Source organism: Ranitomeya variabilis, chromosome 5, assembly GCF_051348905.1.
Source record: "Ranitomeya variabilis isolate aRanVar5 chromosome 5, aRanVar5.hap1, whole genome shotgun sequence".
NCBI lineage: Eukaryota > Metazoa > Chordata > Amphibia > Anura > Dendrobatidae > Ranitomeya > Ranitomeya variabilis.
Window position 1 is genome coordinate 311516168 of NC_135236.1, and position 15931 is coordinate 311532098.

Sequence of the window (15931 nt, forward strand, 5' to 3'; positions counted from 1 at the left end):
GTTCTCCTTAGCACCGTAATCACACGCTTTTCATGGCCCACACTTGAATGTACCTGTAAACGATGTTCTACCCCGCTATTACATCTGGGCTTGCCGTTTTCATGCCGTCAGGTTTTTCCACTGACACATTCACATGTCATATTCTAGCCTGTCTTGTGGACAGAAGTCGCCTGTTCACGTGAATGGGTCAGTGACAAACACTTTGCCATCTGCTTTTCACTTACTGGTTTATTGAAAAAGCTTGAAAATCTATTGGGGGGGGGGGGGGGTGTTATTTTCTTCAATATAAGAAAAACAAACCACACACTGAAGGTGCAACACGCGGACCTAAAAATATATACCATATATACTCGTGTATAAGCCAAGATTTTCAGCACATTTTTTATACACTGGTCACGGTCCCAGAAAGCCGGCAGCTGTGACATCATACTTACCCTCCTAGCGCGGTCCTGCATGTCCCTGCATCTGTGTGGTCCGGCGCCGGCTCTCCTCTCCTCAGTGGTCACGTGATACTGCTCATTAAGGTAATGAATATGTACGCGTCTCCACTCCCATATGCGTGGAGAGCATATTCATTACCTTAATGAGCAGTGTCACGTGACCGCTGAGGAGAGGAGAGCTGTCGGCGCCGGACAATGGAGATGCAGGGACATGCAGTGACCACGTGATGAGGGCGAGTATGACAGGGTAGGACGCCGAGCCATGCATAGAAGGGGGAGGACGCCAAGCCATGCATAGGAGGGGGAGGACGCCAAGCCATGCATAGGAGGGGGGGAGGACGCCAAGCCATGCATAGGAGGGGGAGGACGCCAAGCCATGCATAGGAGGGGGAGGACGCCAAGCCATGCATAGGAGGGGGAGGACGCCAAGCCATGCAAAGGAGGGGGAGGACGCCAAGCCATGCATACGAGGGGGAGGACGCCGAGCCATGCATAGGAGGGGGAGGACGCCGAGCCATGCATAGGAGGGGGAGGACGCCGAGCCATGCATAGGAGGGGGAGGACGCCGAGCCATGCATAGGAGGGGGAAGACGCCGAGCCATGCATAGAAGGGGAAAGACGCCGAGCCTTGCATAGAAGGGGGAGGACGGGGAGGACGCCGAGCCATGCATAGAAGGGGAAGGACGCCGAGCCATGCATAGAAGGGGAAAGACGCCGAGCCATGCATAGAAGGGGAAGGACGCCGAGCCATGCATAGAACGGGAAGGACGGGGAGCCATGCATAGAAGGAGAAGGACGGGGAGCCATGCATAGAAGGGGAAGGACGGGGAGCCATGCATAGAAGGGGAAGGACGGGGAGCCATGCATAGAAGGGGAAGGACGGGGAGCCATGCATAGAAGGGGAAGGACGGGGAGCCATGCATAGAAGGGGAAGGACGGGGAGCCATGCATAGAAGGGGAAGGACGGGGAGCCATGCATAGAAGGGGAAGGACGGGGAGCCATGCATAGAAGGGGAAGGACGGGGAGCCATGCATAGAAGGGGAAGGACGGGGAGCCATGCATAGAAGGGGAAGGACGGGGAGCCATGCATAGAAGGGGAAGGACGGGGAGCCATGCATAGAAGGGGAAGGACGGGGAGCCATGCATAGAAGGGGAAGGACGCCGAGCCATGCATAGAAGGGGAAGGACGGGGAGCCATGCATAGAAGGGGAAGGACGGGGAGCCATGCATAGAAGGGGAAGGACGGGGAGCCATGCATAGAAGGGGAAGGACGGGGAGCCATGCATAGAAGGGGAAGGACGCCGAGCCATGCATAGAAGGGGAAGGACGCCGAGCCATGCATAGAAGGGGAAGGACAGGGAGGACGCCGAGCCATGCATAGAAGGGGAAGGACGCCGAGCCATGCATAGAAGGGGAAGGACGCCGAGCCATGCATAGAAGGGGAAGGACGCCGAGCCATGCATAGAAGGGGAAGGACGCCGAGCCATGCATAGAAGGGGAAGGACGCCGAGCCATGCATAGAAGGGGAAGGACGCCGAGTCATGCATAGAAGGGGAAGGACGCCGAGCCATGCATAGAAGGGGAAGGACGCCGAGCCATGCATAGAAGGGGAAGGACGCCGAGCCATGCATAGAAGGGGAAGGACGCCGAGCCATGCATAGAAGGGGAAGGACGCCGAGCCATGCAAAGAAGGGGAAGGACGCCGAGCCATGCATAGAAGGGGAAGGACGCCGAGCCATGCATAGAAGGGGAAGGACGCCGAGCCATGCATAGAAGGGGAAGGACGGGGAGAACGCCGAGCCATGCATAGAAGGGGGAGGACGCCAAGCCATGCATAGAAGGGGAAGGACGGGAAGGAAGCCGAGCCATGCATAGAAGGGGAAGCACGGGGAGGACGCCGAGCCATGCATAGAAGGGGGAGGACGCCAAGCCATGCATAGAAGGGGAAGGACGGGAAGGAAGCCGAGCCATGCATAGAAGGGGAAGCACGGGGAGGACGCCGAGCCATGCATAGAAGGAGGAGAACAGGGGAGCCACACATAGCAGGACAGTGATGAGAGGACAATGCATACCCAGCTTATACTTGAGTCAATAAGCTTACCCAGCTTTCCGTGGCAACATTAGATGCCTCAGCTTATACTCGGGTCAGCTTATACTTGAGTATACACAGTGTGTGAAAAATTTGGCAGCTTGAGTGTATATTTCCTTCCTGACCGGGTGATATATATTTTTTTTTTTTATGACTGTGCCTCCATTTATTCCTCAACTCCAAAAGTCAGTATTTTTATATTTTACAGTCAGACATATGGGGTTTTTTTATGTGGGGAGAGTTGTTAAAAAAGTGTGGTGTCAATTAAAAACTCAGGTAGAAGTACTAGAAGGTGGAAAAAAAAACATCTTAGTTATTTACCGGTAACCGGATTTTACAGAGACCATGACCGCACCACCTGAGAGAGTATCTGCCCACCAGGACAGGGAACCTACTGAATAAAAAGGCATTGCCTCTCATCCACATCAGTTTGGTTCCAGAGCACGAGAGGACCTCCAGTTAGTAACAACCATCACCAAATACATTTTTCTTAACACCCTTAAAAGTGCACACCACAAGTGACAAAGCGGGTGATGGAATATAAGGGGTGCTGTCATGGGCTCTGTAAAATCCTGTTACCGGTAAGTAACTAAGATGTTTTCCCTTCTCCCATGACAGCACCACGTGAGAGATTTAAATAGATCAAGAGCACCCTAGGGAGGGATTACCGGTTGCAATACCTTCCTCCCAAAGGACAGGTCATCAGAGGAGGACAGTTTGAGGTGATAGTGTCTATAGAAGGTGGAAGGGGAGGACCATGTAGCTGCCTTACATATCTTGTCGATCGACACCTCCGCTCTTTCAGCCCAGGAGGTCGCCATGGACCTAGTGGAACGGGCTTTCAGGTTTCCAGGACCTGGCTAATCACTAGAGGTATAAGCTAAGCTAATGGTGTCCCTTATCCATCTAGCTATGGTCCCCCTTGTAATATCACACCCCTTCCCGATTCCCTGGAATGACACAAATAAGGCCTCATCCTTCTTCCATTGTTTAGTTCTATCTAAAGTACTGCATCAAGGCCCTCCTGACGTCTAGTATGTGATGTCTGTGTTCTTCTGCAGTCTTTGGTTTTCTACAGAAGGAGGGAAGAACTACCTCCTGACTCCTATGAAACTTCGAGGCCACTTTGGGGACATAAGCTGGATCTGGCCTCAAAATCACTCTAATCATCTAATACCTGAATAAAAAGGATGATTAACAGATAGGGCCTGTAAATCACGAAGGCCTCTTTCACACTTGCGTCGGTATGGGTCCGTCGCTATGCGTCGGGCCGACGTACCGACTCACGTTGTGAAATTTGTGCACGACGTGGGCAGCGGATGCAGTTTTTCAACGCATCCACTGCCCATTCTCAAGTACGGGGAGGAGGGGGCAGAGTTTCGGCCGCGCATGCGCGGTAGAAAATGGCGGACGCGACGGACAAAAAAAACGTTCACTTGAACGTTTTTTCGTGCCGACGGTTCGCCAAAACACGACGGATCTGTTGCTCGATGGACGCGACGTGTGGCCATCCATCGCGATCCGTCGCTAATACAAGTCTATGGGGAAAAAACGCATCCTGCGAGCACATTTGAAGGATCCGTTTTTTTCCCAAAACGACGGATTGCGACGGATGCCAAACGACGCAAGTGTGAAAGAGGCCTAACCCTGCAGGCCAACGTCAGGGCTACTAGAATCACTGTTTTTAGCGTTAGTGGTAAAATGACTTGGCAATAAAATTCTTCAAGTCAGTGATAACAAACATGCTATTTTTTATTCTTTTAACGCAGTAAAAAAAAAATTGGAAATTTGCAAAGTTAAAAAAAAAATCCACTTGTGTCGCTATTTATCAAAATCATTTGTGAGGGATTGCTTTTTGCTCAATGAGCTGACGTTTTTATCGATACCAATTTTGGGTAGATAAGTCTTATTGCATTAATTTCAGCTATCACGGCGTCAGAAAAAACGCAATTGACGTTATGATCTATTTTTCCTCTTTAGAGCATTTACCAATCAAGTTAATTTTAGAGTTTAACAGATCAGATTTTAACGGACATAGCGACGCCACACATTTTTCTTTTTATTGCTTTATTTTTATTGGGAAGAGGAAAAAGCTGTGACCTTTTATCACATTTTTTAAAACATTTTACTGCATTTTGTCATCTTAGGAGTTTAAGGAGTATAACTGTACATGGTGTAAATCACGGTCTACTAGGAATACCAGCCACAGGTCGGTTTTCACTCGAGTACCATCATGACAGACACAGGGGGTCGTCAGCAAACCTATTATGGCAGCCCATCGGTACTCCACTATTACATCATGGGGAAGCCGATGGGTTATTAGAACAGCACCCCCCTAGGCGGTGCGCTGTACATGCTGCTGTCGGAGATTGACAGCAGCATTTAACAGGTTAACATCCACAAGCAGAGCTCTGCTCCACTGGCATCAGAAGATGGAGTGCCAGAGTCCAAGCACATTTGACTTTTGGCTGTAAAAAATTAAAAACTGGAAACATTTTCAACAGAGGTTGTCCACTACTGGCCAACGCCTGCCTAATCAAGCCAGGGCCCCCCAGATAATACCTCTATCGCTCCAGTGCTGCAGCCAGGGTCATGTCACCTGCAGGAACAGCAGTGCCGACATTGCTGCAGGAATGCTGTATTGTCCAGTAGCGGGTTCAGATTGTGTGGCTACATTGTATCATATATTATACATGCACCATGATAAGAAGTGTGTGCATACATTATAGCTACACTAACACCACATGCTGTAGCATTTTTTTTTTTTTCCCGGCGATAATCCATTAGGCAAATATCTCAATTCTGATTCTTAGAAGAAAAATATGCTAATTTGAAAGCGTTTACATAATGGAAAAAAACATTATTAAGGCCATTTATTATGCATTACGCCTGACCTAATTATCTCGCCACTTTCGACATTCATTCTCTCTGAATTTTAATATTTCCTAAATTTCATACAGGGCATTTTCAGATACCTGCCAACATATATCCGAATGCAGCTAAGCCGAGCGGCACCAGACCTGCACATCTGTATGCTGAACGCTCGCATAAGTTGATAAAGTCAGTAACAAATCCTACAGACACATACATCAGGGCAGTAAGCATGTTACAGCTTGACCTCTGACAGAATGTCACCATAGCCCTTTATGCTGTAGAAGAAAACAGTACAAAAGGGTTAACATGGGAAAAAAAGGAAGCGTGTGATGAAAAAAAAAAAAGTATCCCCATCACTGACCACTGCTTATGTGAACATCTCAAAGGCTGAGTGTCTCGTGAGAAAAAGGCTGAGGACCACACTTTCCAAAGCGCCTACCTTTCTTTGCTGTGGCGGCTCTGCGTCTCGATGGGGAGACCAGTTCTTTCACAATCTGCAAGACTTGAATCATTGCTAGTTAGCGAGACAAGACGCCAGCTGCTCATACATAAAGCCAACAGGTTTCATCACTAGAGCTCATTGTGTTCCTCGCCTATGAACTCCAGCAATGCAGAAAAAGGAAGATCATACCTTCTCCGAGATGCTTCCCCAGATGCCTTGGAAGGCTTAAAGGCAGCCTTCAGGACTCGCAGCAGATGCACGGAGCATGGTTAGATCAGAGAATGCGGCTACGTTCATGACCGTCAAGTAAAGCACATCCAGCCCTCAAAGTCTAGGAGTGTATAGCAGCATGAGTAATCACCTCTTGTAATGTTCATACTCATAGAGATAAGAAGAGAACGCCAACAATAAGAAGATGGCAAAGCACAATCACCGGGAAACTTTTACACAATGAGATGATGCCGAGAAGCTGAGATGTGGAATCTCATGCAGTGCTATCTGCATCACACAGCCCTGCAGCCATACATTACACAGCAGCACCTGCCTGGAACCACATCCAACACACCTGGCTGTCCGCTCCACACACCTAGTCAGATCAGGAGGCATTTCCTTAGGTTTCCTTAACCCCTTCACCCCCGGAGCTTTTTCCGTTTTTCCATTTTCGTTTTTCGCTACCCTCCTTCCCAGAGCCATAACTTTTTTATTTTTCCGTCAATTTGGCCATGTGAGGGCTTATTTTTTGCGGGACGAGTTGTACTTTTGAACGACATCATTGGTTTTAGCATGTCGTGTACTAGAAAACGGGAAAAAAATTCCAAGTGCAGTGAAATTGCAAAAAAAGTGCAATCCCACACTTGTTTTTTGCTTGCCTATTTTGCTAGGTTCACTAAATGCTAAAACTGACCTGCCATTATGATTCTCCAGGTCACTACGAGTTTATAGACACCTAACATGACTAGGTTATTTTTCACCTAAGTGGTGAAAAAAAATTCCAAACTTTGCAAAAAACAAAACAAAACAAAATTGCGCCATTTTCCGATACTCGTAGCGTCTCCATTTTTCGTGATCTGGGGTCAGGTGAGGGCTTATTTTTTGCGTGCCGAGCTGGCGTTTTTAATTATAGCATTTTGGTGTAGATACGTTCTTTTGATCGCCCGTTATTGCATTTTAATGCAATGTCGTGGCGACCAAAAAAACGTAAATCTGGCGTTTCGAATTTTTTTCTCATTACGCCATTTAGCGATCAGGTTAATGCTTTTTTTTTATTGATAGATCGGGCGATTCTGAACGCGGCGATACCAAATATGTGTAGGTTGGGGTTTTTTTTTATTGATTTATTTTGATTGGGGCGAAAGGGGGGTGATTTAAACTTTTATATTTTTTTTATTTTTTTCACATTTTTAAAAACTTTTTTTTTTTACTTTTGCCATGCTTCAATAGCCTCCATGGGAGGCTAGAAGCAGGCACAGCCCGATCGGCTCGGCTATGCAGCAGTGATCATAAGATCGCTGCTACACAGCAGATTTGCAGGTGTGCTGTGAGCGCCGACCACAGGGGGGCGCTCACAGCCACCGGCAATCAGTAACCATAGAGGTCTCAAGGACCTCTATGGTTACCTTCCTGACACATCGCCGACCCCCGATCATGTGACGGGGGTCGGCGATGCGCTCATATCCGGCCGCACGGCCGGATGCGGTAGTTAAATGCCGCTGTCTGCGCTTGACAGCGGCATTTAACTAGTTAATAGCGGCGGGTGATCGCGATTTCACCCGCCGCTATTGCGCGCACATGTCAGCTGTAAAAAACAGCTGACATGTCGCGACTTTGATGTGCGCTCACCGCCGGAGCGCACATCAAAGCGGGGGTCCCGACATGTGACGTACTATACCGTCACATGTCGGGAAGGGGTTAACCCCTTCACCCCAAAGCCTGTTTTCACCTAAGTGACACGGCCAATTTTTACAATTTTGACCACTGTCACTTTATGAGGTCATAACTCTGAAACGCTTCAACGGATCCTGGTGATTCTCAGATTGTTTTCTCGTGACATATTGTACTTTATGATAGTGGTAAAACTTCTTCGATATGACTTGCATTTATTTGTGAAAAAAACAGAAATTTGTCGAAAATTATGAAAATTTAGCAATTTTCAAATTTTTCGTTTTTATGCCCTTAAATTAGAGAGTTATATCACATAATATAGTTAATAAACAACATTTCCCACATGTCTGCTTTACATCAGCACAATTTTGGAAACATAATTTTTTTTTGTTAGGGAGTTATAAGGGTTAAAAGTTGACCAGCGATTTCTCATTTTTGCAACAAAATTTGCAAAACCATTTTTTTTTACGGACCACCTCACACTTGAAGTGACTTTGAGGGGTCTATATGACAGAAAATGTCCAAAAGTGACACCATTCTAAAAACTGCACCCCTCAAGGTACTCTAAACCACATTCAAAAAGTTTATTAACCCTTCAGGTGCTTCACAGGAATTTTTGGAATGTTTAAAAAAAATTGAACATTTAACTTTTTTTTCACAAAATTTTTACTTCAGATCCAATTTGTTTTATTTTACCAAGGGTAACAGGAGAAATTGGACCAAAAAAGTCGTTGTACAATTTGTCCTGAGTACGCCGATACCCCACATGTTGGGGTAAACCATTGATTGGGCACATGGCAGAGCTCGGAAGGGAAGGAGCGCCATTTGACTTTTCAATGCAAAATTGGCTGGAATTGAGATCGGAACCCATGTCGTGTTTGGAGAGCCCCTGACGTGCCTAAACAGTGGAAACCCCCACAAGTGACACCATTTTGGAAAGTAGACCCTCTAAGGAACTAATCTAGATGTGTGGTGAGCACTTTGAACCTCCAAGTGCTTCACAGAAGTTTATAATGTAGAGCCGTAAAAAAAATTAATATTAATTTTCACAAAAAATGATCTTTTTGCCCCAAATTTTTTATTTTCCCAAGGGTAGCAGGATAAATTGGACCCCAAAAGTTGTTGTGCAATTTGTCCTGAGTACGCTGATACTTCATATATGGGGATAAACCACTGTTTGGGCGCATGGCAGAGCTCGGAAGGGAAGGAGCGCCATTTGACTTTTCAATGCAAAATTGGCTGGAATTGAGATCGGAACCCATGTCGTGTTTGGAGAGCCCCTGACGTGCCTAAACAGTGGAAACCCCCACAAGTGACACCATTTTGGAAAGTAGACCCTCTAAGGAACTAATCTAGATGTGTGGTGAGCACTTTGAACCTCCAAGTGCTTCACAGAAGTTTATAATGTAGAGCTGTAAAAAAAAATTAATATTAATTTTCACAAAAAATGATCTTTTTGCCCCAAATTTTTTATTTTCCCAAGGGTAGCAGGATAAATTGGACCCCAAAAGTTGGTGTGCAATTTGTCCTGAGTACGCTGATACTTCATATATGGGGATAAACCACTGTTTGGGCGCATGGCAGAGCTCGGAAGGGAAGGAGCGCCATTTGACTTTTCAATGCAAAATTGGCTGGAATTGAGATCGGAACCCATGTCGTGTTTGGAGAGCCCCTGACGTGCCTAAACAGTGGAAACCCCCACAAGTGACACCATTTTGGAAAGAAGACCCCCTAAGGAACTTATTTAGATGTGTGGTGAGCACTTTTAACCCCCAGTTGTTTCACTAAAGTTTAGAATGTAGCGCTGTGAAAATTAAAAAATAATTTTTTCTTTCCACAAAATGATGTTTTAGCCCGCATTTTTTTTCCCCCACGGGTAACAGGAGAAATTGGACCACAAAAGTTATTGTCCAATTTGTCCTGAGTACGCTGATACCCCATGCATTGGGGGGAACCACTGTTTGGGCGCACGGCAGAGCTCGGAAGGGAAGGAGCGCCGTTTGAAATGCAGACTTAGATGGATTGGTCTGCAGGTGTCATGTTGCATTTGCAGAGCCCCTGATGTACCTAAACAGTAGAAACCCCCCACAAGTGACCCCATATTGGAAACTAGACCCCCCACGGAACTTATCTAGATGTGTTGTGAGAACTTTGAACCAACAAGTGTTTCACTACAGTTTATCACGCAGAGCCGTGAAAATAAAAAATATTTTTTTTTCCACGAAAATTATATTTTAGCCCCCACATTTTTATTTTCCCAAGGGTAACAGGAGAAATTGGACAACAAAAGTTGTTGTCCAATTTGTCCTGAGTACGCTGATACCCCATATATGGGGGGGAACCACTGTTTGGGCGCACGGCAGAGCTCGGAAGGGAAGGAGCGCCGTTTGAAATGCAGACTTAGATGGATTGGTCTGCAGGTGTCATGTTGCATTTGCAGAGCCCCTGATGTACCTGAAAAGTAGAAACCCCCCACAAGTGACCCCATATTGGAAACTAGACCCCCCACGGAACTTATCTAGATGTGTTGTGAGAACTTTGAACCCCCAAGTGCTTCACTACAGTTTATAACGCAGAGCCGCAAAAATAAAAAATATATTTTTTTCCACGAAAATTATATTTTAGCCCCCATGTTTTTATTTTCCCAAGGGTAAGGCTGGTTTCACACTTGCGTTTTTATCTGCATGCGTTTTTTTAAAAAATCTGCATGCATGTATCTGCATGCGTTTTTTTAAAAAACGCATGTGTGAAAAAACGCATGTAAACGCGGTAAAACGCATGCGTTTTTTAGACGCATGCGTTTTTATAGAAAAACACAAGAAAACAAGAAAAAAACAAAAAACCCTAACCCTACCCCTAACCCTACCCCTAACCCTACCCCTAACCTGAAATACGTGGCACTGAAATACGTGGCACTGAAATACGTTTATATACGTATATACGTATATAAGTGCCACGATATTTCAGTGGCCACGTATATAAGTGCCACGTATTTAAGTGCCACGTATTTAAGTGCCACGTATTTAAGTGCCACGTATTTAAGTGCCACGTATTTAAGTGCCACGTATTTAAGTGCCACGTATTTAAGTGCCACGTATTTAAGTGCCACGTATTTAAGTGCCACGTATTTAAGTGCCACGTATTTAAGTGCCACGTATTTAAGTGCCACGTATTTCACGTAAATGCCACGATATTTCAGTGCCACGTATTTCACTGAAATATCGTGGCACTTAAATACGTGGCACTGAAATATCGTGGCACTGAAATGACGTGGCACTGAAATGACGTGGCACTGAAATGACGTGGCACTGAAAGACGTGGCACTGAAAGACGTGGCACTGAAAGACGTGGCACTGAAATACGTGGCACTATGACTGTCAGAAAATGTTCATTAAACGGTTAGGGATGAGTTTAGGGGTAGGGTTAGGGTTAGGATCCCTTTATCACCTTGATGGTGGTGGGTGACTTTTCAGTGTGTGTTCTGGTTTTTTTCTATAAAAACGCATGCGTTTTTAACGCAAACGCGTTGAGATCGGACGCCATGTCGCGTTTGGAGAGCCTCAGATGTGCCTAAACAGTGAAAACTCCCCAATTCTAACTGAAACCCTAACCCCAACCCTAACCCTAGTCCTAACCCTAGCGCTACTTTCACACTAGCGTTTTTTTGCATACGTCGCAATGCGTCGTTTTGGCGAAAAAACGCATCCTGCAAAGTCATCTGCAGGATGCGTTTTTTCCCCATAGACTAACATTAGCGACGTAATGACACACGTCGCAAGCGTCGTGCGACGGTTGCGTCGTGTTGTGGCGGACCGCCGGCAGCAAAAAACGTTACATGTAACTTTTTTTGTGCCGACGGTCCACCATTTCCAACCGCGCATGCGCGGCTGGAACTCCGCCCCCACCTCCCGCACCTCACAATGGGGCAGCGGATGCGTGGAAAAACGGCATCCGCTGCCCCCGTTGTGCGGCGCTTGCACAGCATGCGTCGGTACGTCGGGCCGACGCAGCGCGACGGCCCCGTACCGACGCTAGTGTGAAAGTAACCTAACGGGAAAATGGAAATAAATATATTTTTTTAAATTTTATTATTTTTCCTTAACTAAGGGGGTGATGAAGGGGGATTTGATTTACTTTTATAGCGTTTTTTGGGCGGATTTTTATGGTTGGCAGCCATCACACACTAAAAGACGCTTTTTATTGCAAAAAATAGTTTTTGCATCACCACATTTTGAGAGCTATAATTTTTCCATATTTTGGTCCACAGAGTCATGTGAGATCTTGTTTTTTGCAGGACGAGTTGACGTTTTTATTGGTACCATTTTCGGGCACATGACATTTTTTGATCGCTTTTTATTCCGATTTTTGGGAGGCTGAATGAACAAAAACCAGCAATTCCTGAAATTCTTTTAGGGGGGGCGTTTATACCATTCCGCGTTTGGTAAAAAGGATAAAGCAGTTTTATTCTTCTGGCCAGTATGATTACAGCGATAACTCATTTATGTAATTTTTTTATGTTTTGGCGCTTTTACACAATAAAAACTATTTTATATAAAAAAATAATTGTTTTTGCATCGCTTTATTCTGAGAGCTATAACTTTTTTATTTTTCTGCTGATGATGCTGTATGGCGGCTTTTTTTTTGCGGGACAAGATGACGTTTTCAGCGGTACCATGGTTATTTATATCAGTCTTTTTGATCGCGTGTTATTCCACTTTTTGTTTGGCGGTATGAGAATAAAGCGTTGTTTTTTGCCTCTTTTTTTTTTTTTGGTGTTTACTGAAGGGGTTAACTAGTGATATAGTTTTATAGGTGGGGTCGTTACGGACGCGGCGATACTAAATATGTGTACTTTTATTGTGTGGTGTTTTTTTTATTTAGATAAAGAAATGTATTTATGGGAATATATTTATTTTTTTTTTCTTTATTTAGGAATTTTTTTTTTTTTTTTTTTTTTTTTTTACACACGTGGAAAATTTTTTTTTTTACTTTTTTACTTTGTCCCGGGGGGGACATCACAGATCGGTGATCTGATAGTGTGCACAGCACTTTATCAGATCATCGATCTGACAGGCACATTGCAGAGGCTTGCCGGCGCCTGCTATGAGGAATTCTCAGCAGGCGCCGGCAAGCAGGGTCATCTTATGACCCGGAAGGAGTCCCGCGGCCATCTTGGATCCGGGGACTCCTTCCAGGTCACCGGAGCAGCGCGATCTCATCGCGCTGCTCCGGTGGGAGAGCGCAGGGAGCCCCCGTCCCTGCGCGATCCCCCTCTATGCCGCTGTCACTATTGACAGCGGCATCAGAGGGGTTAAATGCCCGCGATCGGCGACAGCGCCGATCGTGGGCATTGCTGCGGGGTGTCAGCTGTCATATACAGCTGACACCCGCACCCGATCACCGCGGCGCTCAGCGTGAGACCGCGGTGATCGGGGCGCCGTACTAGTACTGCGGCTGGCACTAATGCAGTGCCGGCAGCGCCGTACTAGTACGGCGCATGTCACGAAGGGGTTAAAAAGGCACAACCTTTATGTTGTCTAGAGATGAAAGCCAGAGACAGATGCCATTCTTAATAAGCTTGGAGCTTCCAACTTTAACCCTAGGAGCTTTTTTCTGTTTTGCGTTTTCGTTTTTCGCTCCCCTCTTTCCCAGAGCCATAACTTTTTTATTTTTCCGTCAGTATGGCTAGGCAACGGTTTATTTTTTTGCGGGACAAGTTGTACTTTTGAACGACACCATTGGTTTTACCATGTCATGTACTAGAAGACAGGGAAAAAATTCCAAGTGTGGTGAAATTGCAAAAAAAAAAAAGTGCAATCCCACCCTTGTTTTTTGGCTTTTTTGGCAATTTTCCGATACGTCTCAATTTTTCACGATCTCGGGTTGGGTGAGGGCTTATTTTTTGCACACCGAGCTAATGTTTTTAATGATACCATTTTGGTGCAGAAACCTTTTTTATCGACCGTTATTGCATTTTACTGCGATGTCGCGGTGACCAAAAGAAAACATAATTCTGACGATTTTAATTTTTTTCCTCCTACGCTGTTTAGTGATCAGGTTAATTTTTTTTTTATTGATAGATCAGGGAATTCTGAAAGCAGCGATACCAAAGATGAGTAGGTTTGATTTTTGTTTATTGTTTTATTTTGAATGGGGCGAAATGGGGGTGATTTTAACTTTTATATTTTTTTTACTATTTTCATATTTTTTAAAAATATTTTTTCTTTACTTTTGACATACTTCAATAGCCTCCATGGGAGGCTAGAAGCTGGCATAACCTGATCGGCTCTGCTACATAGCAGCAATGCTCAGATCGCTCCTATGTAGTAGAATTACAGAACTGCTGTGAGCGCTGACCACAGGGTGGTGCTCACAGCAATCTAGCATCAACAACCATAGAGGTCTTCAGAAGATCTCTGGTTGTTATGCCAAGGCACCGATAACCCCCCGATCACGTGACGGGGGTCACCGGTTCGAGGATTTCCGACCCGATGGCCGGAAGCGCTTGTTAAATGTTGCTGTCAGCGTTTCACAGTGGAATTTAACTAGTTAATAGCGGCGGGTGGATCACGATTCCACCCACCGCTATTGTGGGCACATGTCAGCTGTACAAAACAGCTGACATGTCCCAGTTTTAATGTGGGCTCACTGCTGGAGCCCGCATCAAAGCAGGAGATCTGACATCAGACATACTATTCCATCCAATGGCAGAAAGGAGTTAAGGTGATTCAAGGTAAACTGTCACCTCATCTTTCGCATATAAGCTGAGGCCACCACTATTAGGGGAGATTATCTACAGCATTCTGTAATGCTGTAGACAAGCCCCAGAGGCCGCGCTTAGTAACCCGATGTTTACCCTGGTTACCAGCGTAAATGTAAAAAAAAACAAACAGTACATACTCACCATCTGATGTCTGTCAGGTCCCTTGCCGTCTGCTTCCTGCTCTGACTGAGTGCCGCCGTACAGTGAGAGCACAGCACAGCAGTGACATCACTGCTGCGCTCTGCTCTCACTGTACGGCTGCACTCAGTCAGAGCGGGAAGCAGACGGCAAGGGACCTGACGGACATCAGATGGTGAGTATGTAGTGTTTGTTTTTTTTGGTAACCAGGGTAAACATCGGGTTACTAAGCGCGGCCCGGTTACCCGGGTGCTGCGGGGGGACTTCGGCATCGTTGAAGACAGTTTCAACGATGCCGAAGTCGTTCCCCTGATCGTTGGTCGCTGGAGAGAGCTGTCTGTGTGACAGCTCCCCAGCGACCACACAGCGACAAAACAGCGACGCTGCAGCGATCAGCATCGTTGTCTGTATCGCTGCAGCGTCGCTGTGTGTGACGGGGCCTTTAGGGTATGTGCCCACGGTCAGGAATGGGCAGCGCTTTGAAAGCAGGTGAATCCGCATGTGTTCACTGAACCGTCCGGAATCACCGCGTCCAATACATTGTAAGGGTGGCATTTATCTTGCGGAAACTTGAATCCGCAAGATAAATAGACATGCTGCGGTCTGGAAAGACGCGCCACATGTCCGTCTCCGTGGGTGTTCTGCGAGCATCTCTGGCGCATAGTGGACATGGGATTTCTTGAAATCCCATCCACTATGCTGTAACATCTGGACTTTGCAGGTTGGACATTGCGGATATGCGCAGCGTCCAACCCGCAGCGCTTTCTGACCGTGGGAATGCACCCTCAGACCCGATGGGGCTAGTGTTCTTACTGTCAAAAGCCATGTCAGAATAGATGTACAGTCCTCTGTGACATTTTACCTGATTAGTGTTAAAAAAGGGATTGTCCACCTTTGGAGACTTTTTCCTTTAGGGCTCATACTCATCTGCGAGGATAATTGACAAGTGCAATCCCCCCCCAAAAAAAAAAACACAAAAAAACGCAGCATGCTGCAATTGTCCTCGAATCTCAGATGAGACTCGCCAATGCAAGTCAATGGGTGCGGGAAAAAAAGAAAATTCATGGCACTCTGACCATGCGAGTGCCGTCCGATGTTTACGCACCCATGTACTTGAAAACCCGACATTTCATCTGTCGCGTACAGTAAAATCACAGCGTAACCGGACAGAAAAATATATGATGTATACACACACTGGATAGATATAAAGAGGTCAGTCACATATATAATTACTAAAGTGCTTGCGTAGTTTACTGTACATTTATTTTTTTACATACCAAATTATGTTCTGAAAAAAATGGCA

The 15931-nt window shown here is 46.0% G+C and overlaps 1 protein-coding gene across 4 annotated transcripts in view; it reads right to left on the minus strand.

Moving 5' to 3' along the window:
• USP6NL (USP6 N-terminal like) overlaps positions 1-15931 on the minus strand; it is a 239042-nt gene that overhangs the window by 173883 nt on the left and 49228 nt on the right. For 2 of the 4 annotated variants that reach the window (XM_077264570.1, XM_077264566.1), the window contains exon 1: positions 5844-6476. The exons of the other annotated variants lie outside the window; for them this stretch is intronic. In XM_077264570.1, coding sequence (XP_077120685.1) covers positions 5844-5916 — 73 coding nt within the window. In that variant the 5' untranslated portion in view covers positions 5917-6476. Of the gene's footprint in view, positions 1-5843; positions 6477-15931 lie in introns of those variants that run through there. 4 annotated transcript variants of the gene reach the window in all.